A 25,716-nucleotide genomic window follows, 5' to 3' on the forward strand; every position below is an offset into this window, starting at 1 on the left:
GGGTGGGAGTTAGTGTCAATTGCAAACTTGCATAATGGTCAAATGGCCTTTAAGTGAACACAAGATGACTTGTGGGACCACAAATCAAACTAAATATTCAACAGATTAAAAAAAGCAAGTAACTATGATTCAATGGGTCCAACTATAAAAATGGATAGAAATAAAGAAAACAGGGTTGCTGTGGCAATAGCAGATCTGGTGTAAAAAAAATAAACAGGACCATTTCTACAAAAAGACAATTTCTATTGTTGAAGTTTTTCATCATTTTATTATATAGTTATTTATAATATGTACAGACAAACATTGTCAAAAATCAGCAGTAGACAGCACCAAGTGAACAAGCAAAACAAAAAAGTGACTGACAGGTGCCTGATTTGTGTGTGTGCATGTACTTGTTTTTTTCTCGTTTTCTTTTTTTAAACAAGTCCATGAAGATGTGTACAAAAGCCGTGGACGTTACCTGCTTTGAGACACGTGTACAACTACAGAATCAAAGTTTGCGTGGACACGCCGCCCAGCAGTAAATAATCGATGAAAACGTTAAAATCAGTAGAAGAGCAAGTCGAAACAAGTTAAGCAGTCATCAAAGCACAACATCCACTAAATGTCCGGCATCTGCTGGAATGACACCGGTGTCACAATTGTCCAAATAGATCAGGAATGTTTTGACTCAGTCCTGCTCCATTAAAACATTAACCCACCAAAAAAAGAATTCACATTTATGCTCTTCCTCGCCAATGTCCTCAAACAGAAGCCGCTGCTCTACTCATTTGCAGACGAGTCGAGAGATCATACCTAGTCCGGAAACCCAAGACCAGTCCGTCCCAGAAACGTCCTTATGCTTCAAAAGCATCAGCGAGCCTACAAGTCACGCTTCTGTTCGGCACTGCACGTCATCGCCAGAGGAAAGACAAATGAGACTTTTTTTTGCTATGTAGTCACAACTTTTGAAGGTCCTTGGTCATAAGCCAACATTATCAAGACGAGAGTGCACTCAAATAAACAACTAACCGACAAGAGTAAAGAGCAGTTTCAGTTGGACAACGTGTCTCAACTTCAGCGACATCATCCTGAACCTGGCACGGCGGCTCACGCGAGAAACCAAAGTGGAATCGAAGGACACGGAAGATTATCGCAAATGGGAAGCTCCCACCGCAATTTGCAATTTGTTTTGCCCTCGTAGTGCAAAGAGCCGAGCCACCACCCGGTTCTGTGTGGAAACAAATTCACGAGGCCTTGGATTGGGTTGATACATGCCCAAGCAAATCTTTCCTCTCCAGCAGGAGCGCAAATGTTTGCATGCGCTCGTTGTAGAGAGGACAGGACAAAAGCGGCCAGATGCTTGCACCTGTGCACTAAGCAGATTTGGGCTGATAAGATGGCAGAGGGGCAGAAAAAAAGAAAAGGGTGTGGGAGTGTCGTCAAATTGCATTGAAAAAAAAAAGGCGTGCTAAATGTGGGATAACCGTAGAAGCAACAGACAAGGACCAAGTGGACTTTGCAAAGTGAACAAACCAGCCCCCCACCACCCCACCCCGACCTTGTGTGATGATGCCGGGGGCAATCCATAAAAATCAGATATTCTAGCAAAACAATGTGGCCGGTCCAGGTCAGATGGAGATGACGGATGGACGCACACAGAGGAAAGCACAGGGGGGTGGGAATCAATTGACACCAGAGACAGCGGTGAAGGTGGGGAATTAGGCGGGAGTTTGGGCCCCCCCTTTAACAGCAGCCTCCCCCCGACTGCCTGACGGGGGTGCTCTCGATTTTCAGATTGGGCCTGTCACCGCCCGCCGTGGCCCCGGGGCCCATGCGCTTCTTGATCTCCGCCGCCATGGTCATGAAGGCCTGTTCCACGTTGGTGGCGTTCTTGGCGCTCGTCTCCAGGAAGGGGATGGACAAAGAGTCGGCAAACTCCTGCCGGAGAGTAGCAAACGTTGGCGACAACATTCCCAGCGGGTCTCGACTCTGTTTCCATCACTTATTTGAACTGGACTGTGGTACTTTGCTTTCAAACATGTCGTTTTGTTTTTAGTTTTAATTAAGTAACCGTTTTCAACAAAAATGCAGCAATGGCACACAGAAATACTTTCTTTAAAATCAGCTGTCATTGTTTTCGGGGGAAATTTTACATATCAACTAGTGAAGGAAAGTCAAAACACCCTTAGTCGTGCGTGTGAGCCAATAAAGACTCAGTCGGCAGACGAGCGCAACGTGTGGCTGCGGACCCACCTTGGCAGTTGTGTAGTCCACCACTTTCTTTGTGGTCAGGTCACACTTGTTGCCCACCAGAAGCTTGTTGACGTTTTCGCTGGCGTATCGGTCGATTTCCTGGAGCCACTGCTTGACGTTACTGTAGGACTCCTGTGACGGACGTCACGCCTCAAGTTCATAGACCACCAGAGGGCACCAGACAAAGTCTCACTGATCACCTACCTGGTCCGTCACGTCGTACACTACGATGATGCCATGCGCGCCGCGGTAGTAGCTGGAGGTGATGGTGCGAAACCTCTCCTGGCCCGCCGTGTCCCACTGATAAGCGGTACGGGACACGTTAACACGCTAATTAGGCCGCTTGTCGATGTTGACGGGTGCGTGCGTGCATGCTTGCTCACAATCTGCAGTTTGATTGTCTTGCCATCCAACTCGATGGTTCGGATCTTAAAGTCCACCCCAATGGTGCTGATGTAACTCTCCGTGTAGGTGTCATCCTGCAAGGAAGATAAGATTAGAAGAACGCTGTTTGCCCGGCTGGTGACACAGGTGCGGCACTCACGGCAAAGCGGAGCAAAAGGCAGGATTTGCCAACTCCGGAGTCCCCAATAAGCAGAAGCTTGAACAGATAGTCGCTGGAAGGAGCAAAACACACCATTAGCATGCGTTCATTAGCAACGCGGCTACCAACATCGACATTTTATGATCATTCATGGCCAACGATAAAATTAAACAGCGAAACAAATGACAATGTTAGCGATTAGCAATGTTGTTCGTTGTGAAGAAACCAGAGAACAAGTGTGGCATTTACACGCACACGGAGGGATTCGGTGACAAGAGCGGGTGTGTGTCTCTGTCTCATTTCAGGCTGGTTGCTCAGACATCAAACATCTGCCACTTGCAGTATCGTCTATCCGACCGCTACAGTCGGCTCACCTTCCTCAAGTGGGCTTGTTATGGACAATTCAAGTTTTGTTGAAGTCACCTGTTCATTCATTTTGCAGACAAGTATGATGAGGCAATAAACTAACCAACTTAATTTCTCATTGCTTATCTGTGACAGCGACGTATAGTGACAGGCGATCAATGCCATACTCTGCCACTAGGTGGCAGACGGCCCAACGAACTTGTGTGTACCTGTACAGCGGTTGTATTTTATAAAGCGCAATAATCGCATACGGAAGCTAATGGGTCAAATTTTCACATCAGAGTACATCAGTTGAAACTGGACCTTCATTAAGTCAAGATTTATAGTTTTTTTTTTCCAGACATTTTTCCTCGATGTAAATTATTTGCTTAGATTCAATGCGGTTTAGGAAACACTTGGGTTGTACGTGTGTTGCGTTTTGTTCTTGTTGTGGCGTCAAATCCTCGCGAGGTAGTCATCTGACACTTCCGGATGAAACGCCCAGTCGGCCAGCGCCGACGTCAAACGAACATGGAATTAACGTGACATTAACATCAACGACGTAGGACGAGGCAGCAGTCGCATAGCAGCGAGCGTGTCCGCTTACAAGGTGAAAGCGAATCGACAGGTCCAAACTTACTATTCGGGATTCATGGTCTCACTGCTGTCGCCGTCTAGACTCGACACTTCCTTTTTTCTTCCGTCCTTGCTTTCCTTCTTTCTTCCTTCCGACTCGGGCAAAATGGCTCGTAGGTTCGGTCGTCGAGGGACTCGAATGAACGTTTTTCGTGCTCCCGTCACCGTTACTCGCTCACCATTTGATCATATAATGCTCATTCCTCGTCGTTGGATTGCGGCCCGGTGATATTTGACGAATTCTCGCTAGTGTGACGGTGTTAGACTCGCTTTTCCTTCTTTCTGCGACCGTTGGTCAGTAGAAGCGCCAAGTGCCTGATCGCGCATGAGCGGAAGTGACGTAAGTTGACGTGTCGCTACCGACCAAGCGGCCCACGATTTGTAGACATGTATTGACTATTTACGGCAGGGGTGTCCAACTCATTTTATTCGCGGGCCGCATTGTACTCATAGCTTCTTTCGGAGGGCCATTATGACTGTCAACCCAAATAAATGTACGAGTACCTCATATTATATACAGTTAAAGCTACAAAACAAACTGACAAATAACTCGTTTTCAAATCAGACGTGTAAAAACTGGTCAAATATTTAAAAAAAAAAAAAAGATATTAAAAGTGAAGACAATTTGCAATTCTAGTAATGACATACGAATTTGATGCACAATTTGTCTTCGCGGGCCACGTAAAATGATGTGGCGGACCGTATCTGGCCCCCGGGCCTTGAGTTTGACACCTGTGATTTACGTGAACGTATACGGTTTGGTTGTTAATCACAATATAAAATCAAGTCCCTTCCGAAATTCCATACACAGGACTCCAAAAACAGTCACTCAAAATATTTTTGTTTTAAATGGAAACCAGCCAGTAAATTTGTACCAAAATAAATAAATAAATAAAAGTCACAACTATTGCTTTAATCACTTTAATGTAAAAAACAAACAAACCTGTACTTCACGTACAATATGTAACCACATTATTTGCATAATCAAATGACGGTAGCTGGTGACACAGGTTAGCAAGTTGGTGCATTCGTCTCACAGTTCAGAGGTTATAAATTCGATTCCTCCCTGTGTGGAGTTTGCATGTTCTCCCCTGGGCCTGCATGGATTCTCTCCGGGAACTTCGGTTTCCTTCCATGTCCAAAAAACGTGCTTGGCAGGCCGATCGAGTACTCTAAATTGCCCATAGGTGTGAGTGCGAGTGTGGATGGATGTTCATCTCAGTGTGCCCTGCGATTGGCTGGCAACCAGTTCAGGGAGTCCCCCACCTACTGCCTGATGAAGACTGGGATAGGCGCAAGCACGCCCGCCACCCCCATGGAGACAAGCAGTACAGATGATGGATGGAAGTTATAGAAGTTTTTAATTTAAATAAACCACTTGTAAAAATATTTCACCAAGCATTTGTAATTGATTTTCTTCATGTGGCCATACTGAATGTATATTTTGAATAAAAATCTAAAGCTGGTTTGTCCTTCATTTGTTTTTAGAGATGCAGCACATTTACTTTTAATTCTTTTCTTGGACTCGACTGTTTGACATTTTCACAGTGTTCGTGTTAATCCATTGAGGCAGCAGCTGCAGCCTCCAAGCTTAATGGAGTTGGCCTCCTGGCTGGCCTCCAGGACAGGCGGCAAGGACAAAAGAGCCTTCAGTTTCTCGCCCAGTTCCTTAAAATCGGTCTCCCCCTAATCTCAGCATCTCTAGAAATATGCAAAATCCCATCAGTAGCAGTATATACTCGATGGATACTTTGTTTAATTTCAGCAGTTTAAATAATTCATTCATTTCTTGTTATTTTTCCATAATGATTCTATCTGATTTTGTTTTTCAAAGATGGAAAATGTCTGCCAAACAAATCCACCATTCTGGACAAAGGAAACTCAAAAACATCTTCACGTCACAATAATATTTAATGCAGCAAGACATTCAGTGCATTGCAAACTTGACAAATGTAACAAGAAAACAAGTGTCACTCAAATTTCCTAAAAGTCACACAGTTGGGATTCTGAACAAAAGCGCAGTATGGCCACAACCCTTCAGCGGTCCAGTCCTACTTACAAGTTGGTGATGCGGTTGGTTACCGCCAAACCATTAATTTATTCCATCAAATCTCCCTTTTAAGCTTCGACCAGTTGCAATTGGGTTAAAGGGTAACTCGAAAATGTGCATAATAGTGCTTTGCTGTAAATACACAACTCTTGTGTAATTCTTATGTTGCCACATGGCCCAATTTAATGCCGCAATCAATGGAAAAAGAATAAACAAACAAACAGGGGAGTGGGGGGAACCCCCAATAAATTAAAGTGAACTTGGAACCAAATTGTTTGCAGCACTAAACTGATTTAAGAGGCTGACATTTTAAATACATATATATACTGAAAGTATATACGTATATGATATTATAAAGTTTTGTTCAGAAAAAAGGCACATTAAAATGGGATGGGACCTTTTCTTTTTCAGTAACAAACATCCCAAGGTAACAAGGCACAGTCAAAAAATCAAACAAGTTGCACACATACTACAGCAACATGGCTTTGGGACTATATGATTTTTTTTTTTTTTCTGTAAGCGTTTCAAATGTCGCTATCAAGACTCAGTGCATAGCGTATTGAATACAAATGTTCAAAGTAGCAGATATGGCTAAACTGAACAGATGATATGAAAAGCGCTCTTCTGAATATACATATTCAGAAGAGTACTGCACTGATGGCAGATGTGGTTTACAGCGCCACCTACAGATCACTAACATAACCGACGAGTAGCCCTCCAATTAAAACCTGATTTAAAAAAAAAAAAAAGTCCGAAAAAGTGACACATGGTAACAAAGTTCCCATTAAGAACTTGTAAACTCGTATTGCCTTAAAGTGACCTTAACTCCCATGTCATTAAAACTTTGAAATCACTGTCAGTTATTCTGACTTGAAATTAAACACATCAATCTTTGGTAAGGACGTGGAGTGACACACCTCCTCTCCTCTCACTGCATGAGACACTTCTCTTTGTTCTGGTTGGCGTACTTCCTCCGACGTTGCTCCAGACCACGTTCGAGACGCGCGTCCTCCTCCAGAGCGCTGGAGACAGAAGCGTGGCTTTAATTATCCACTCGTCGTGACACTATCAGTGACCTCCTCCTCTTACCGTCTCTCCTTGGCGTCCATATTGTGGACCAGTTCGTCCCTCTGGTCGACCAACGAAACCAGCTCTTTGAGCAGCAACTGCTCCCTCTGTTGGTGGGCCAACGTCTTCTGCCACTCTGAACGCCGCAGCACCAAAGCATTCCGGTGAAGTTGCGGAGAACGAAAACAAGAACAAAACTAAGCAACGAGACAATTTTTTTATTTTATTTGTTTGTGGTGGGCAAACCTTCAAGGGCCATTATGTCTCGCAGCTCTTTGGTTAACAGCTTAAATCTTCTTTCCAAATCGTGCTCCTCCAGCCTATCAAATACAGATAGCTCATTTCTGAACATATTCTTCCGGCCATGTCACATCTTGAGATATCTTACAAGAGCTGCAGGTGATCCTGTCTTCTAATCAAGGCATTCTTCTTATTGACCAGCACGAACCATTCCTGAATCAACCTTTCCTCCTCCACCTTGTCACTGCCTGTCAGTCGAACGCACACAGCGAATCAAGCATCGCGTCGAAAACAATCGTTGCCAAAATGTTTCGAGATGAATTACTCGTTTCCATGAGTTGTCGGAGTGTCTTCTCCACAACTGCGGCTCTGGTGTCGATGTGGTTTTGTTCTGCTTCCAGGGCTTCCATTTGACTGAGCACGTACTGGCTGGGGTCCTGATTGTGCACATGCATATTTATTATAGTTTGCACAGTTGTGTGGACCATTTAAGCACTAACTGACCTGTCCTTCTCGTCTTCCCACTTCAGCCAGATTTGCTCTTGCCTCTGTAAAGTGAAACACCAATAGGGCGCAATGTATTTGATACTTGTTGTGTAAACAGACTGACCGGTTCTGATACTTCCACTTTCTTCTAGTTCCGCAACAGCCTGTAAACACAGAAAGTGTGGCTTGAAAAAAGTTCAATTCAAGAGTCAAGTCTGAATCCTACCACGGAAGTGTCTCCATCCTCCTCAGACGCACTCCTCCGCTGAGACCTGCGCTTCTTGACCAGATCGGCGTCTTTAACCTGCGAGAAACCACACTTGGCAGGCAGATGAGTCCTGGGCGGGGCGACCGGTGACTGAGCACCACTGGCCTCGGACGCCTGCGCCCGTTTGCTTCTGGGGAGCGGAGCTACATCTGCGGCCGCGCTAACCGAGCCGTTGGTCTCCAGACTGATGCCCTCCTCCTGAAGCCTTTGGGTACAGTAGCGAACAGCGGCCTCGGGGTCCTCTTTGCTTTCACGGTCTCCCGTGACCGCATAGCTGGACTCGCTAGCGTCTTTCTCAATATGAAGCACACTTAGCTCCTGGCCCATAAAATGAGCGCGAATCTGGCTGAGGTACGTCATGACAATGAGGCGATCAGGCACAGTCAGCATCACCATGTCTGAAGGCTCCATCAGCCTGGAAATGCCCAGCTCAGCGAAACCATCAAATGCCTGCCAAATCCGGAAAACAAAATACGCAGTCAGCATTAAATATTGAAATTAAAAACCAAATGATAATCAAATGTTCTTCACCCGTTTATTGTTGTGCTTGATATCATAGGGGTCCAAAAATTCATAATTACTAAAACAAAAAAGAAATAAAGAAAATTATGATTCTGCAAAATGCTAATTTGGACTTGATTATAGGGCTGATTGTCGTGAAGCCACCTGCCACTTGTGGCAGCTTACATCTTTTCTGGGTGAAAGTGATGCAAGATGGCACAAAATGCCATGCCGTTTCTCCAGGAAGTGTTGAAGTTGCTGATCTTCACTCCCTTGTGATCTTGAGTGACCTCCTTGCACCACTCCAGTAGAGACTGGCTGGATGTCACCAGGTTTTGACTTCCTGAAAGATTCTACCGCAGGGGAATTTGGATCACAGATATCTCACAAGGTAACAATTTGCTCATACACATTTTAGGATAAACTTACTTCTGGAGATGCCAAAGCATCTTCAGGTTTTGGTGGGGTCAATGTTTGGTGGCCACTAACAGCTTGGGCTTGACTTTTCTCTACATGCGTACTGCTCCTATAAACCAAAACAATGTGAAAAGTATCAGCAACAAAAAATTGTACGGGTTTGAAATTGAATAACCTGCCCAAAACAACACACTTTTAAACAAATGTGTATTTTTTTGGTAGTAGTAGTAGTATTCTTACCCGTCTTCCTCTAAAAAAACAGCAGCAAAATCTACAGACCCAAATCCGCGGCTTGAGCCGTCGTTTTTTAGATCAGCCTGTTCGCTGCTTCCGACATGTAAGCGGTCGTCCAGAGTTGTCGTCTTCGAGGAGGTAAAGGGCTCAAGCATTTTTGTTGAAGGCTCGGGTGAATCTGTTGTGGTTCCACCTGTGACCGTTGCATCCGGCGGCTTTTCTGCACCTCTTTTTTCTGCTGAGCTGACAGCTGATGGCAAGCCATCGTCTGCTACCTCGCAGGAGACACCCACAGCCTCGGGTGGATCTGTCTCTGTCGGGCAAAAGATGTTTGCGGGCGGAGTGCTTTTAGAAACAGTCGTGTCGAGGTGCTTCCTGACTCGGGGCAGCGGAACGGGCGAGCTGCGCTGCTCAATGTGGTGATTCGATTGCTGGTCAGAGGTGCCTGGTACCGTGTGCGACGAGGAAGTAGATGGTGCGGGAGAATTTGCAGCTTCATCCGGGAATGAGCTGCTGAGACGCTTCTTAACTCTTGGTTTTGCTACAGGCAAGGTTGAGTGTGGCGTTACGGTATCGTCAGCTCGGGGCCTGCTTTTCCTCAAACGTACTTTCAATATCTTGTCGTTGTCATCCACAAGATGGCCGACTTGATCTCCTGCATGGGGCCCTTCCTCACCAGCGCATTTCCTCACTCGGGCCTTTGGGAAGCGTTGCGGATCGATCCGTTGGATCATCGACAAGGGCTCATGCTGCTCAACAACATTCCAGCGTTGCTCTGTTTTTAACGCCATGCTTTTGTGTTGATTTTTTTCCGAAAAGGAGGTCCCTTGACCAGAAGATGTGTCTTGAGGGAATTTCGTGTCTGAAACTGTATGAAGCTCACGAGAACATTGTTTGACGGGTTGGACCGTTTCCGGCAGTGTTTGGTTTTTTGTGGTGACGCTGTTTTTTGCCGTCACCAGTTTGCTTGACGCATCTCTCGTTTCCACGTCGTTATCTATTTGTTCTTGTTTGACAGTCACGTGTGGCGAGCCAATACTTCCATCTCCATCTCGAGGACTGCGACTCCAAGAAGAGAGGGGAAGGTCCTCCACTGGTTGCGGGAAAATGATCTCACCAGACCCGATTGTTGATAACTCAAGAAGGACGGACAAGCCAGGCTTATTGTGGTTACGGTCTGTCTGTTGTAAAATGGAAGCTGGCTCCGGTTCCCGCCGTGTTTGTTTAGCTGCCGGAATTGTTGTCTCTTGCTGAGAGATTTGGATTGGCGCATGTGCTTGAAACACGCCAAGATGCAGATCATCAAAGTCCGTTCGTACCTCTGGGTTTGGTTTGGCATCTGCCAATGGTTCAGCTAATGTAGGACGCAGAGGGGCTGAATCAGCAGTTGCGAGTTGGGGGCTTAAGGACAAGAAGAAAAAGGTTTCAGAATTTCGAAGCCGACCTTTTTGCACTCCATGCAGCCGCGCAGCACAACAAGGACACGCCGACCATCGGTTCATCTTCAAACGTGTGCTTGATTCCTCAGAAACACTCACCCAGGTTCCAATTTGGAAGATGTTTCCACCTCATTTTGTTTGGCGTCTTGATTCCCTTCTGACAAGGGCACTGCAGCGTCGCATTCACTTGCACGACACTGGCCGAGTAAAGCATCCTCACGTTGAACTTCCATCGTCATCCCCGTAATGTCTGCGGCGGTCAGCGGCGGCCATTTCTTCATATTTGCAAAACCCATGAACCCCTCATCGCCGTCTGCAGGCGGCACCACTCTATCCTCTCGCATGTGATTGTCCTCAGACAAAACGATGACCTGGTCTACTACGGTGGAATCAAGACCCACACAGTCGGGCATATCTTCTTGTGAAGAGATTACAGTCTGGTCTGGTCTCTTTGGTTGAAGATCGTTTTCAGACACAGATGAACCAGATGGGCCCAAAATGGATGCTACTGTTTCATAACTGTGAAAAATGGGATATCCCAGTCAGGGAGATCCGATGGGCAAAGCTACGATACACACGCAGCAGAGGAATTAAAGGTCCAGTCTTACCCTTTATGGAGAACGCCCACGATAGTTTGTACTATTCCAGGAGCCTCTTCCGCCTCTGCATACGGCAACGATTCCGTCTCTTTTCCTTCGAGCTCCAGTATTTCCCAGCCCGCGACCCCCTCGGTCTCCGACGGCCCGTCTTTCTTGTCTGCTGCAACTGCTTTTGTTACACTGAAGATCCAATGTGAATGATGTTAGCCACAAATTGAATTTTGCGTTCCATGTTAAGCTCACAGCATCACACATGCAGCGGTGTTCCTTCACTTACTCATTATCGGATGAAGACTCCGTGCTGTGACTTGAAGTGCTCTGTAACCAATTGACCAGGCTGTATTTGCTTTCAGGTGCTGAAGGCAGGCCATGGATTTTGGATGCTTCTGGACAAGAAGGTACAATGGCACACATATTGTTTGCTTTGTCCGGGAGGACTGGCCCATGGTTAATCTTTAATTTGATGTTCTTCTGAGGTTTGTGGATCATCCAATGCAGTTCAATAATCCATCCTTGCTTGTTATCTTCAACGGAGGACAATCCAAGGACAGTAGAAACGGCAGGGCACAAATTAAGGAGGCTTATCATGTTTGTGACTTTGGGTTGAGGATTAGATGGGATGCCCGTTACATGTGAGACTTTAGGAGAAGAAGCAGCCAGAGAAGGCGTGTTTTTCCATTTATTGGCCATGTCCAGTATGAAGCCTTTCTTGGCCACCTTGGTCTTTGACAATGACTGATTTCCCATCATCCATCCAAGGCTTTCACGTCCATCAACTGACGCGAAACCAGGCACGTTTGAAACTCGGGGGCAACCTGCATAAAGGCTTGTAACATTTGGTGCACAATATGCAGTTGTAGGACTCGGATGAGTGGCGAAACCCGGTGTCAGTGTCTCTTTTGGACATGATGGTACAAGAGAAGCCATTGTCTTCATTGTCCTCTCATCTCGTTGAAACCCTCCGATCACCAGTGGCTTCCTCTCCGCTGTTCTTGGCTCAATGGCTTGCTTTTTGTTGACCGTCCATTGGCTGGGATTACTAAGGGATGCAAACCCCGGTATTCCTGACACTTTGGAGCAAGAGCTCAAAAGCCTAACCAGACTGAGTTCATCAAGGCCATGAGTCGGTCTCAGCTGTTGTATGGAGGGACAACCGCCAATGTTTGATTCTTTTGGGCGACTCCGAAGAAAAGAAACGGCTCCTTCCAGATCTTTCTGCATTTGGCTGCTCTCTGGCATCAATTCAGACCCAATTGTATTCCATAAGCAGTGGGTCGTTCCAAAAACATGGCAGGCTTTGCTGTCGACTTGGAGCAAAGATGGAAAACCGGCCACGCTGGAGGAGGCCGGAAGGGATGGGAGGACGTGGATCGTGTCTGACGACTTCAAAATGTCTGATGAGAGTGGACTGCCAGTTTCAGGAAACGCTGTGGATGCCTCACGTGGACTGACCTGCTGGCCGGATTCACTTTCCGTTTGGAGTGAAGGCTGCAGTGAAACCACGTTTTCATTTCTACGGCGCAGGAAAATACAAGTTGAACTCCAGAAGGAGCAAGTATATGCGGTTTTGGACAGTTCTTGTTTATATGTTAGGAAGCAAAAACCACCAGCTCGGCCATTGGTCATCGGCGTCAATCAAAGTTAAAGCACACAGCTTGCCATGCCACTTTTGTCGTCAAAACACATTCCCTGCCCACAGATTAGGCAAAAACCACCAGCTCGGCCATTGGTCATCGGCGTCAATCAAAGTTAAAGCACACAGCTTGCCATGCCACTTTTGTCGTCAAAACACATTCCCTGCCCACAGATTAGTCCTCCTCATTTCAAAAACATCCTCATCTCAAGCAACACCGACTATACTCAATCCATTCCGGCAAATGGGAATTCAGTCCATCAGTGTTTAGCGCACGCCATTCCTCTGTTATAACCCACCTCTTGTCGGACAATAACGTGTCGCCACTGATTAAATGTGGTATTCCGCCATCAGTTTTCCTGAAATATCGTTTGAAAGGGATATTTAAGGAAATAAAATCGGACTTTTGCCATCACACCAACATTAAGAAACTCACCCTGGTTTTGAAGCAGTTGCTTCTTCTTCAGTTGCCGCCATTAAACCACATTTGCCTTCTTTTCTCTCCAAAAGTGATTCCACGACATTATTTCCTTTCTTGATGTCCGACTCATATGAAATAGGGAATGGCGTTGCCGACAATGATCTTTCGAGTGAACTACTTGATGGCATCCCCAGGAGGGAAGCGGTCATTGGACAAGAGGGCAGAATGTTTACCATATTTTGGAGTTGTTCTTCCGTCAGCCCGTCAATTGTATGTTGAAGGGGAACGAGAGCCTTTGGTCTCTCTTGGTGAGAGCGGCGTGTTGACGTTGTCAACGTTGCCCATAATATGTTGTCGTCAGAGCTTGGGAGATCTTTTGAGGGCACACCCACAACGCTTGTTTGCCTTGGGCAACATGGCAGCAGCTGTACCATGCTCTCATTTTTTTCTTGTTCTGCGTCGACAGCTGAGAGTTGCGTCGCAGAAGGAAATCCAAAACTCTCTCTGGGACATTTGCTTGAAGTATCGTTTGCTGGTGAACCTGGAATTTGACCATGCTTTGGGAAAGTGAGATTGGATTTTAACACGATGGAGGCTTCTACTGCCGGACATTTACCAGCCTTGGAGGGAATTCCGTAAACGTTTGAATTTTTGGGACATGGAGGCAACATTGATGCCATAGCTGCAATTGTCTCCTCCTTCAAAGAAATCTTGCACTTGTGCATAAGTGTTTTTCTTTCTGGCTTGTCCAAGGTTCTTCTCCAAAGTGGCCTTGGGTCAACCTTCCATTCTGCTCTATCAGACTCAGTCACAAATGTGGAGGAGATTCCACTAATTCTGGAATGTCGCGGACATGTCGGGAGCACATTAACCATAGGTGCAATGGCTTCTGACTTGTGACATTTTATCGATGGGAAGCCGGGTGAACTGGCTTGCAGCGGACACGAGGAGACGATGCATACCATGTTAGGAACCGGATGGCTGTCGACCGCAAAGATATTATTCATCTGATGAGTTGCAACTGGATACATTTGCGACGGCTGTAGCAGAAAGCTGTCCTTTACCCATGGCCATTTGTGACCGTTTCTAGTTGGCAAGTGCTTCTCCAAACTCCAAACGTCACTCGCAGAACAAACTGGATCCAGAGACGGTAAACCGATGATGTTGCCTCTTCTTGGGCACGTATACCAAAAGTTAGTCATGTTGACATTTTCACTTGGAGCAGATGGTAAACCATAAGTGTAAGATCTTTGTGGACAAGAAGATCGCATCGTTACCATGGCTTGGTCTTCAATCTCACCCAAACTGTCCTGAACCAGAACACAATAAGGTCTCTTTTGTTTGCAAAATAAGGATTTGCTCGATTTTAGCCAGTGGTCTCTTAGTGTAGTCCCTCCAACACCTTTCTTAAACGGCATGCCTGCAATCCCTGCGGATTGTGGCAATGCAGGGTGAAGACTGGGCTCGTTTGAATGACTTGGAGCTTCCTGACACGGCGGAGAGGGAAACCCAAGAACACTTTTGTTCCTTGGACATGTTTGCCATATCTCTCTGGTCATACTATGTGATTCACTCGCAGCTTTTGGCTGGACATAACGCAAATGCGCATATGCGGGTGAGGGCAGTTTTCCAATGTATAATGACTGGAACAATGCACTCATGTGATCAGAAAGAGCTCCTGACTGATGACAAGATGGAATGCCAGGAACATTTGAAAGTTGAGGACAAGCTGACTTGAGCTGTATCATACTTGGCTCTTTCATTGTCATCCCAGGCTGTACTTTGACTTTTAAATCTCGGATAGTTTGGGGACATCTATCTTTTGAGCACAGGGGACCAGACAGTGGAAATTCCACTGTCGGCGTATATCGGTGTGCTTTATCTGTACTTTGCGGAAGAGTCTCTGGAACTTGATTTTTTTCATATAGGTCTTTGTCTGGAGACACGTCATCAGCTTGTCGTAGCATGTTGGTTGCTGGCTGCTGTCCTGGGACAAACCCAAAGCGGGAATCAAGTCTTGAAGAAATGGGTTCCATTTTCTTATCGGTGATGGCCATTAAACTAGGAGGACTGAGTTTTTGCTTCCACTCTGACGTTTTTGCCTTAGAAATGTCTTCCAAACGGTCACCTGATATCTTTTTCATTACCTTTGACGCGAAAGTATTGTTGTCTGACTTGTCCGTCAAACCAGTTGTCACTGAGGAAGTCTTGTGCTCATTTCTGAAGGAGTAGGGATTTGCAAAAGATCAGAAAAACTGCAGCTTGCGTTCCAAAGTTCACAAGTCACTTACCTTAAAGCTTCTTTTCTATGCCCACTTTCTATCTCCCCTTTACTTGTTGTGTCCGTGGTCATTTGAGGAAAGTGCAATGTACGGGTCTGAGAATTTAAGGAGGTATGATGGGGACCACCTAAAAACTTGGCCACAGGCTCACCAGGCTTTGTTTTGGTAACTTGACTTCCTAATTGAATGGACATTTTTGACAAGTGGCTTTGCGGTTTGACAAGAGACGTCCTTGCAAGCCTCGAGTCTGAATGATCCATCTGTGCTTTGGGGATCTCAAAATACTCGAGATCTTGTGCTGAAGGCGTTCTGGGGCTAAAGGGCAGAAGAGAGGCCATACTCTCAGGTCTAGAGGACAAACAAATACAAGTCCACCAATGAGGATGGTATATGCCGAGAGACAACCTGAGGCTGACGTTTATTGTAGTCATTATTGCGAGGCTGCCATCTTTGCGAGTACGCTATTTAAATGAACCACAGTTAATCCATTCGTGCAATGAAGGCATTCCCTTTATATATATATATATATATATATATATATATATATATATAATTCGGCGTATATACATTTGTTTTTTTACGGATGTTCCTTATATTTAAATAAATGAATAAACAAATAAATACATTTGCTGGCATTGAAGTCAAAGGTCCATGTTTTTTTTTTTATAACCTAGTTTGACAGTGAATGAGTTAACAATGCGTAACAGGACCGAGGCAATCTTTTACTCACCCAGCTGATGCCTTGACAACTTTGACTCCAAATAATGCATCTCCAGCATCCGATGCCAAACCCTGGCAGACTTTGGAATCAGGATCTGAATGAAAGAGTATTACTTTTGGAATGGCATGACGCAATGTGACCTTTTTTGCACAAATGCTCACTTGTAGGTGTTGTACACTGCTGCTCCTCTTCACTCAGTGTGCTCAACTGCCTTTGTACTTCTAAAGGGAAGGAAACAGATCAACATAGGAAATTCAAAGTCCATATTAAACTGTTGCTACACTATCAGCACGAGGTCAATGACATTTTTCCTGCTGTGAAAATTCAACAAGATACCTGCTCTTTGGGCACTGAGAGAGTCAATGTGGGGTAAAGGAGTCTGGGGATGAGGAACAGAAGAGAAAGGACCTACGAAGGGACACGGGTGGGTGTCGGTGACAGTGGCTGGTGCGAGCCCGTAAGCGCGTTCGTGTTTTTGCTGGGAATGAGGGCCCATGGGCGTGCAGGAGGAAGCTGACAACAAGGATTGTGTGGAGGAAAGACAGGAAGAAAGAAGGGAAATAAAAGGAAGGAATTTCAGGGCTCTGAACCCAAAGCATATTTGCACAACCTGCATGCTTATTAGACATTGCCGAGGTAAACAGGCTAGCTCCGCTAGCTCCCTGGAGCTAGCTTGTTTACCTGCTGCTTGAGTTGATTAGAAGCACCTGTGGCTAAAGCCAAATCGTGGCAGGGGTTCGACTCTCTGGACCTGGATTTGACCCCTCTAACAACAATGGAATTTTGACTAGGAACTACTTAACCGATTTAGATTAGAACTGTAAAAAAAGAAAAAAAAAAGGACAACAACTCTCAAGCAGCATTACATGGCAGGTCTACTCTTTGTCTCTTGTGCGCCACAGAAGGCCGGCCGGGATCATCTACAGGCAGATGTAGGAAGTCTGGAGAGAGGGCGGTCTGTGCGAGAGGGGCTTGAAATTTAGGAGGCCTCCATTCGCTCTGCCAGGAAGCTGGGCAAAGAGAAGAATAGACAAAAACTAACAGAAATGCGGGGGGTTGGGGGCTGAAAACATTCCTGTGGCCTACACTGTCCTTGTACCTGTCTCGGGGGCAGAGGGCAGACTGGTGGGTCGGGTCAGCGTTGAGCCGGCCTCCGCCGCTTGAGGTTTCTTGGGAGCAGTTGCGTGCGGGGGAAAAGGAAGAACTGAGGAGGAGCAGCCGACAGAAACTAATAAAAGAAGGAACCGAGACAAACTTTGGGAGTCAGCGGTTTGGGGAACAAAAAGACGAGGAGAGAACATCTGCCTGTGTTTTGTACCTGTGGGCGAGCGAATCGTTAAGGCGGAAGGGACAGAAGAGGGATCAGGGGGTGAATGACAAAGGGCTTTCGAAGAACTGAAGGTGGGGAGAGGCGGAACAGCTCCTTCAGTGGGAGAGTTGCCGTGGATGCTGTGAGGCCTTGGAGCTGCAGCTGAGCAGAGTTTTAGTGGGACAGAAGCTAGGCCTTTGCATTATTCAACCTCACAACCCAAGACGAACGGCTGCAGTCATGCTCTAAATGCTTCGACGCCTAAAACCCCTTTCATTCAAGGACTCTATACAAAACGTTCTGGTCTCTCGAGCGGTACCTGATCCAGAACCTGGCTGGAAAATTTTAGGAAGTGCCGGAGGGTGAGCTTGTATGAAGGCTGGCGGTGAGTAGGCATAGAGGGAACGCTGGGTCTGAGGGGCGGGCGTCGGGGGGGGCGGGTGATGGGGTTCGGGAAGAACAGGCAAAGATGCAGCAGAGATGGAAGCGCAAATGCCCGAGGACCTTTTGCAACCCATCTCTGTGGTTGCTGGGTGAAAGGGAGAGAAAAGAAGAGTGGAGCATAATTGAAGTGAAACGTGCACATGAGCTGAGGTCAGATTATGGAAAGGGATTTTTTTCAAGTTAGGGAGCAGATGCAGGCCTCTGAGCCAGGCCGCGTATGTTTGCCGTAGAGGGCTCCAGGGCTGCGAAACACCAAAAGGAAAGGTCGAGACAGAAATGTGAAGTGAAAGATGACTGAGAAGAGGGAACAAAAGTCGTCTCTGAAGCTCTCTTCACGTTCGCTAACTTCCTTGTTGTGGAAGATGCCTGCGCGCGTTTTACCGGTGGCAAGCGTAGCTTGTCCAGATCCGAAGCTCGACCTCTTTTCTTCCCAGACTTCGTCGTCGCTGTCGTTAAAATCGTCCAGATTGCCAATGTCGCTCTGCTTGAAACTCATGAGACTGGCCAAACTCTGCATGTCCTCATCACTGTAAAATGTCGAGGTAAAAAATGAACAACAAAAAAAACAATGCGGCATTCGGCATAACACGAGTGGTGTTGCTGAAGAGGCACTACTGACGTGGCTTTTCCCTCCTTGAGGAAGACGCAGGACAAGTTGAGCTTGAGCGTGGCCTCTTTCACTTTCACCGACAGAGGTTTCAACTTGAGCGTCAGGTCGTACTGCGCCGGCGTGGCGCTGGCATATTTCTTCATATTGATGTCAGCTGAGGCCAACACCTTCCTCCGCCCCTTTGTCTCCTGACATGTCCAGAGACCGAGAAGCTCAAGTCAAGCGGAGAGGATTAACTCTGAATGAAGACTTACATTTTCAATGACAAAAGTCCAATCTTTGTCCTCAAACTCCTCTGCAGTCGTCTCCTGTTGACAGAGGAAATTACGTGGATGGCTCAGTGGTACAATCCGGCCAAAGTACCGGAGGCTCATCTTCCTAGTCGCACCTTGTAGAGTGTCACGGTAACGGCCAAACTCTCGGGGACTTGCCAGAGTACCAGACCTCTGTAGGGATTCTGAATCCCTGGCTGCCAACTGTGGAGCTGCAAATTGATATCAAACACGTTTTTTTCCCCCACCTTGAATTCACAGCCAGATGTCCCTTTCTACCACACGGTTCCGTTGTCACCTTTGTGCTGTGGCGTCTGCTTCTTCTGATCCACACTACTCTTAGTTTATCTGGTTGCCTGGATAAACACATTGCCAGACATGACATGACGCACATTATATACATAAACGTGTGCACGTGGGTCCGCTCTCCGACCACAGGGTGGCGCAAGAGGGAGTCGTAAACATTAGTCTCCATTAAAGAGAAACATTGTAAAGCCATTATAAGCCTTTCAGTTTGTTTTTAATCCTAGATGGGTTATTCTGTGACCGAGAGATGACCGAGGAAGCATTTCTCAACCGGCCAGGGGCAAAACCTGTGACTGTTGCAAGGGAAGAGGGCAGAGCAACAATGTTTGCGTGCTTATACGCATGCGTCACTGCATAACTTTACTCGAAATAGACTCTGAACCTTGCAGGGATTTAACAGCAAAAGACATTCAACACCTGCTGCACAGCATTTGGAAGCGGTGGGTGCATGACGGTGCAACATTTGCCATCCATTGGATTACAAGTAAATAAAGATCCCATACTGCGGATACTAATAATAATACTGTACTGCCAAATATATGTCTAAATTCAAATTGTCTACTTACAACGCAGAGCAGAATTTGGGTAAGTTGGTTTGGTAAACAGAAAATTCTTAATCATCAGACTAAAATCTTGTTCAGAACAAATAGCAGACGAACAAAACCTCACTCCCTTACATCACATCTAGAGTTTTAAAACAATGCTTTAACAGTCACTGACAAATTAAAAAAAAAAAAAAAAAGAAAGTTCTTCCTGGTAGGATTCAATAAAATGTATTCCGTGAGCACACTTCTATCACAAATACAAACATTGTTTCAATACATCGTTTTGTTAATGTCCTACTGTTCCATAATAAAAATATTGACCTACTTACAGGACATCAGGTCAGGGCAGGATACATATTCTACCTCTCAATAATTGTTTTCTAATGTCACGATTTTATTTTATGAAGTATTCATGTCTACACTCTGACAACGATTGACATAAAAACTGTTACACGGTGCAAACGTTAGTCCAAGTTTACAAGCAGTCCGTTCCCTTGGTTAGAATCGCCATCAGACTGCGACAAATTGTCACGTGATCATATGCTAATGAGTCACAGTTTTATTATTATTTTTTTTTATTTCATGACAAACACATTACCATATCGGGAAACCTAGCTATTATACAATGCTGCAACTAACTATAAAAACGTATCGGTTCTGAAATAGTCTTGATTACTGATATCGTGCCGATGTGCCTCAGGCTCGCACTGCGCCTCGATTAGCATCAACATGTCCCGGAAGTGAAGGGGCGTGTAGTCGTCTCCAAAACAAGTCAAAACAAATGGCAGCGGACGTAAAATAGGCTCAATTTCAAACCTCTAATGTAGGTGTCAGTGACAACGGTATTAAATACCTCACGTGCGTGAATCCGTCAAAGATGTTTCAAGTGTGAACACTCACCATTTACTTGAGCTTTCCAGCACCAGTTGGGAGAAGGAAGCGGCGAATTGAAACTTGGACGCCCTCTTTCCTACACGCTGAAGTCGCTTCCAAACCGAAGTCATCTTTTACTAATTGTGCCAAATAGGCCCCGGGTAGGGTGGCGAGCTTGGTCTCTGCGACCCTTTCTCTTCCCCGGGGGATGACGGAGCACCTGTCTTGACGACCACCTGCGTGGATCGCGAGACGACCACTCGCACTCGTCTCCGCGTCCGACCGCACTGTCTACCCGCGGCCTCACGTCAGGTTGCAAAAACTAGGACAAACAGGAAGTGGCCAAGAAGCCGCGCGTAGTTTTTACTAAATAAAACGCATGTGCCAAAATAAAAGCTCATTCCTTTGTTATTATGTGCTGCAAATCCAACGCAGGGACCAACGAGAAACATTTGACATTATGCTCTCGTGTGTGTTGTTGTTGTTTCTTTTGTTTTATGCCAGGGAGCATCAGCATTAAGTTTCATTACCGCCCCCTACTGTGTTGGAGTGTGAACTAGAGTACCTACCATCCCACCATCAGTTTTACAACTTGACCTATATTCTTTCCATCAAACCTGTCTCGGTTTTTGTCCAATCGTGACTGCATCTATTAATGTCATCCATCTCTGCCCCCAATTTCCCAATCTCCCGACTTAATAGTTGTTGATCTCCATGCTTGCGACAGTGAAATAAAACACGCTCTACTGATTCCTCAACCTCACACTGTTCATTTGGATGTTTTATCAATCAAACGGAGAGTCTTGTTCAAACCTCTATGTCCCTACCCTAATTCTTGTATTTTGCTTATCTAAATCTATTCCTAGCACTCCTTCTAGTGGTTGTACAAATCTTTTTTTTAAATTAATTTTTATTGAAGTGTCTTCTATTATTTGCATCATCCCGTATTTGCTGACATTCCTTCATCATGTGACTTTGAACCAACGTTTCCCCCTCATTTATTCTCTACGGGATGTTCAGTACGTCGTCCTGTTTGAGAGCCTCTTTTGCCAGTGACTCTGGCATTTCATTACAATTGATTCCTCTCTGGGCTGGAAACCAAATCAATCTTATGTCTATTCCTACCCTTAAATCATTGACGACTAGTTCATCAATCTCATAAATTACGTCTTGTCTGAAAAAAAATACGGCGTAGCACATGTATAGGGGAAATTGTGGGTTTGAGGGTTTAAGAATATCACAAAGCCAGTGTCGGCTCAGTGGCATGCGTGTCCGCCTCACAGTTCAGAGGGTGCGGCTTCGATTCCACCTCCGGGCTTCCTCCTGTGTGCAGTTTGCATTTTCCCCTCCTCCGGGTTTGCTCCGGGCACTCGGGTTTCCTCCCACATCCCAAAAACCACGCATGGTAGCCGAATGGAGCGCTCCAAATCGCCCCTAGGTGTGAGTGTGGATGGTTGTTAGTCTCTGTGTGCCCTGCGATTGGCTGGCAACCGGTTCAGGGTGTGCCCCGCCTCCTTCCCAATGACTGCTGCGATAAGCTCCAGCACGGCCGCTATCCGCGTGGGAACAAGCAGTAGAGAAGATGGATTCAGATTGCACAGCCAAAGGCTTTTATGACCATGCACCAAACTATTCCGTGCACACTTTGAAGCTTAAAAATCCCAACTTTGGGGCACCGGGACTTCTTTGGCCCCGAGGTGACCTTTGGTAGCTGAAGGTTAAATCTTCGAGACTGAACAGCGTCGATTGAATATTTTGACGTCGATCACATTCATTGCTCCTGATTCAGACTCCGATGGTGCAAAGCAAAGCTCCTTTTTGGTGAGCATTTTCACATGCAAAGCTAGGCGTGAGTCTTGTGAGCTTTTTCCTGCACGTTACCGTGGATGAACGACAGGCCACGTCGCAAAATGCACTCATAAGACGACAGATCTGAAAATGTTTACCTGCGCAAATGGATATGGAGAAATACAGATTTTTCTTTGGGGTGTCGTGGAACCTCGAAAATGACATGGGTTGGAGACTTGTTCCTGGCACGAGTTGTTCCGAAGGGAAGTCAGATGAGGTGAAAAAGGTCAAGAGCCAAGCACGAGCAGCCCTGTGTTGTTGGAAAATCTCAAGTACGTAGTCCCATCTTGATACCATCTGGCAAATCACAAGTTCGTTACATTACGGCCGATGCGGCCATAAAGCCTGTGTTTTGTGTCGAAAAGACTCTTCGGTCCATTTGCCTAAACCGAGGATCTTGCACTCTGTTGTCAAAAAGGGGCGCCGATGTTCAGGTTTGGGTAACGAGAACTGTTACGTTCAATGTACAAAAGCCATCATTTGAGATACTTGTCGAGATACATTTAAAAGAAAACACAATGTAGCACACGCAGACGGCCGGGGGAATGGCGGCTTTGCGAATTTAAGAACAAAGTCAGCGTCAGTTTGATAGAAGAACGCATGCCGGAACGCTTGATACAGCAATCTCAGCTGTGTTTTGGCAACCCCCCCAAAAAGTCTCTTCAATTTAATAAGTGCATGGAGGAAAGTTGGATGCAGAAATCCCATCTGTCTTTTGGCAAAAAAGAAAGACCCTTCATTTGATTGGAAAGTGCATGCACAAAGGTTTGATACAGAAATCCCACCTTTATGGCAAAAAAGAAAAAAAGGTCTCTTCAATTTGATTGAAAAGTGCATGCAAGAGAGTTTCCGCCTGTCTTTTGGCAAAAAAAAAAAAAAAGTCCCTTCAATGTGATTGAAAAGTGCATCCAAGAAGGTTTCATCCATCAATCTCTGCTCTTTCAATGCATCACCCCGTTTGCCCACAAGATGGCGTCGCGATGACATCAAACACCACCACCAAGTGGGATGGAGACTTTATTGTGGTTTCGACTCAATAATACATGACACCAATGCAAAGTTGCACCATGGAATTCGAGCAATCCCTTCCAATGCGCTGCAAGCAAAGCCAACGCATCAAAAATTCAAGCAAGCCCTTCCAATGCGTTGGTTGAAAGCAAAGTTGCGCCATCAAATTCACCCCATCGCGTTGACCACCTTCCTTCCACAAAACGTTTGGCAACACCCCCGATGCTAAAGTTCAATGATATAATCAAGTGGAATACAATTGGAATAAGTAGAAGACAAAAAGGTTGCACTCAATTGTAAATATCATAAATGGAGTCGAACATTGAATAAGACCCAAAAAAAAGCGCTTTCCCGCTCCACTCGCCCGCTGCAAACAAGTCAAAGGCCAACCGCTCAGGCGTCACGAGTTGTTGCCCTCCCTGGCGCCAGATGATGGAGGTTTTCCATTGGCCGAGGGTCTCGTGCCGCCGTCAACGCCGCCGCCGCTTCTCCCGATCCGCTTTCCGTGCTTTTCTTTGGGAATTGCTGAATGAACGAATGAATATTTGGATTGCTGAACGAATAAATGAAAAAAGGAAAAATGGAAGGGCGCGCCACTCGCAGGTTGACGTCGTCGCCTCCAGGATCTCTCGTCTGAGGAAAAGCAGACAAACAGCCGGTTGGGGGGAAAAAAAGCAAGAAAAAAGCAAAAAAATGGCAACTCACCCGGCGGCCGCCGGGTCTACAGCATCATCACGTAGAGCTCAACGAGGACGCTTATCAGCAGCAGAGCGACGGAGGTGGACGCGCCCTGGGGGCCACTTCCTGGGTGGCGCGGACCTAGAGCAAAGATGGCAAACATTGGCGGTGGCGGGGCTTGCTCCACTGACAGACATGCAAGTACTCACCTTCATTGTCACTCTCGTCGTGGTTGGTGCTGGAGCCGCCCTCTTCTCCGCCTTCTCCGTCGACGCTAAAGAGGTTGGACGTCTTGGCCTTGTCATCGCAGCCGGTGGCCACGCAAACAAAGTTGCCTTTGGCCTTCGAGTTCAATTTGAACTTTGACTCAACAGCGTCCACTGCGCCGTGCTGTGAAGTGACAGCCGTCCCATCCTCCATCTCCCACTTGAAGCTTTTGACGACACCCTTGGCCTCACACGTGAGGACTTTCCCTTTCCGGGTGATGCGGACGTCGGAGACTGTCAAAAACAGGAAGTCACGCTTTGCAAGGGGCGGGCAAATTCAATGGGATGGTGCTTTCCAAGGGCCCCCGACTCACCTGCGTAGGTGTAGGCGAAGGTGGCGCTAGTCTTCTCCCCGTTGTCGTAGTCTGTGGCCTTGCAAACATAATCAGCGTTCGCTCCAGCATCCACCTTCTGGATGGTCAACTGCTTCTGAGTTGCATCAGCTACGACAGTTCCGCCGTTGGTCCATTTGAAGGATTTGGCATCACCATCGACATTGCACTCTAAGATCACATTGCAGCCGCTCTGTCGCTTTTGGACTTTGGCCTCGGTGACGGGAGCTGTTGGGAAAGAGGAAATGAGACTCAATTTCAAGAGAGGCCATTTGCAAATCGGTCCCGGTTGCATTGTCCTCCAAGGGCCCCCTCCCCTCATCTCAAATGTTTGACGTTTTTAACAAGGGTTTGAAAAAGTGCACCGATCAAAGGACAACAAAATAGCAGCAGCGCTTTCTTTTCAACGTGCGCCGCCTGCCGCGACGAGCCCGTCGTCGGGATTGTTTGAGCGGCTACTTTGATCGAAACTTCCAACGGCCGCGTGGTGGTATCCTTCGCGTCAAGCGAAAGGAGCGAAAGGAGCGCCAGAGACGCGACGCCAAACTTACCTCGGACTGCGACTGGAAAGTCTTTTGCGGCTTTGCTCGGTTTCTTGGCCGTGTACGTCCCGCTTTCAGCTTTTTGCAGGTTGAAGAGGCCCAACTCTTTCTTGTCGGTGTCGGTGAACTTGGGTGGATCATCAGTGCCACTGTCCTTGATTTCGGTTTCAGAGCCAGAAGGCGCCTTAAAGTACCAGGTGACACCTGTTGGCTCTCCGGAGTCCAGATGGATGGAGCCACCCGGCTTGACGATGCATGGGGTGACTGCGGTGCAGGTCTCTGAAAAAGCCCAAAAGAGTTGTATAGAGTTATTCACCTCCAAGCGCAGGCGGCCAAATCACACACACGCAGATGGATGTGACTGGCTCTTTTCCATCTCAATTTGCTCACAAAATCAAATGGTCGTGCAACTCACTGGCACCAACAATGATGGTGAACTTCTCGACCTTGTTCGGGTCGTAGGTGGCCTTGTACACGCCAGTGTGCGCTGCTGTCAGGGTGGGCAACGTCATAACCGTTTTGGTTGCGTCTGATGTTTCAGCGTTTCCTGTTGGGAGGTCGCCG

At 46.6% G+C, this 25,716-nt stretch overlaps 3 protein-coding genes and 1 long non-coding RNA gene across 14 annotated transcripts in view; all 4 read right to left on the reverse strand.

The window, feature by feature from the left end:
• Window positions 1–243: 243 nt before the first annotated feature.
• rab1ba (zRAB1B, member RAS oncogene family a) lies at window positions 244–4,093 on the reverse strand. The gene is made up of 6 exons (XM_037260885.1): window positions 3,765–4,093; window positions 2,780–2,852; window positions 2,619–2,714; window positions 2,440–2,535; window positions 2,236–2,367; window positions 244–1,920 (listed from the first exon to the last, which is right to left on the reverse strand). Exons 1-6 carry the CDS (start codon window positions 3,776–3,778, stop codon window positions 1,726–1,728), a joined length of 606 nt encoding a protein of 201 aa, XP_037116780.1. The 5' UTR covers window positions 3,779–4,093; the 3' UTR covers window positions 244–1,725.
• Window positions 4,094–5,652: 1,559 nt separating this feature from the next.
• LOC119128454 (EH domain-binding protein 1-like protein 1) lies at window positions 5,653–20,918 on the reverse strand. Of its 11 annotated transcripts, none has more exons than XM_037260852.1 (32): window positions 20,506–20,866; window positions 19,053–19,110; window positions 18,871–18,966; window positions 18,737–18,790; window positions 18,492–18,670; window positions 18,254–18,399; window positions 17,748–17,957; window positions 17,438–17,590; window positions 17,219–17,323; window positions 16,986–17,129; window positions 16,456–16,632; window positions 16,281–16,340; window positions 16,129–16,213; window positions 15,408–15,746; window positions 13,132–15,336; window positions 12,995–13,054; window positions 11,340–12,575; window positions 11,072–11,242; window positions 10,563–10,982; window positions 9,031–10,425; window positions 8,803–8,899; window positions 8,560–8,726; window positions 8,404–8,452; window positions 7,831–8,322; window positions 7,729–7,768; window positions 7,623–7,666; window positions 7,444–7,555; window positions 7,267–7,366; window positions 7,125–7,198; window positions 6,900–7,014; window positions 6,554–6,832; window positions 5,653–6,402 (listed from the first exon to the last, which is right to left on the reverse strand). In XM_037260852.1, the coding sequence occupies exons 1-31, from the start codon at window positions 20,607–20,609 to the stop codon at window positions 6,739–6,741; spliced, it is 8,781 nt and encodes a 2,926-aa protein (XP_037116747.1). In that variant the 5' UTR covers window positions 20,610–20,866; the 3' UTR covers window positions 5,653–6,402; window positions 6,554–6,738. The 11 variants fall into 11 exon arrangements, with proteins under 11 accessions (XP_037116747.1, XP_037116749.1, XP_037116748.1 ...); XM_037260854.1 differs by having other exon boundaries at window positions 16,456–16,527; window positions 17,219–17,347; window positions 20,506–20,865; XM_037260853.1 differs by having other exon boundaries at window positions 15,408–15,713; window positions 17,219–17,347; window positions 20,506–20,865.
• A 2,936-nt stretch (window positions 20,919–23,854) lies between these two features.
• On the reverse strand, window positions 23,855–24,508 carry LOC119128973. Its single transcript, XR_005099111.1, has 2 exons — window positions 24,040–24,508; window positions 23,855–23,967 (listed from the first exon to the last, which is right to left on the reverse strand). It is a non-coding gene; the product is annotated as an uncharacterized LOC119128973 (long non-coding RNA).
• Window positions 24,509–24,529: 21 nt separating this feature from the next.
• LOC119129707 overlaps window positions 24,530–25,716 on the reverse strand; it is a 1,267-nt gene continuing 80 nt past the window's right edge. Inside the window, exons 1-4 of the mRNA XM_037263085.1 lie at window positions 25,568–25,716; window positions 25,162–25,431; window positions 24,593–24,838; window positions 24,530–24,534 (exon numbers count right to left, since the gene is read on the reverse strand). The exon at window positions 25,568–25,716 is cut by the window's right edge and continues 80 nt beyond it. Of these exons, the coding sequence (XP_037118980.1) occupies window positions 24,530–24,534; window positions 24,593–24,838; window positions 25,162–25,431; window positions 25,568–25,716 (670 nt within the window). The remainder of the gene's footprint in view (window positions 24,535–24,592; window positions 24,839–25,161; window positions 25,432–25,567) is intronic.

Source organism: Syngnathus acus, chromosome 10 (assembly GCF_901709675.1).
Source record: "Syngnathus acus chromosome 10, fSynAcu1.2, whole genome shotgun sequence".
NCBI classification, from domain to species: domain Eukaryota; kingdom Metazoa; phylum Chordata; class Actinopteri; order Syngnathiformes; family Syngnathidae; genus Syngnathus; species Syngnathus acus.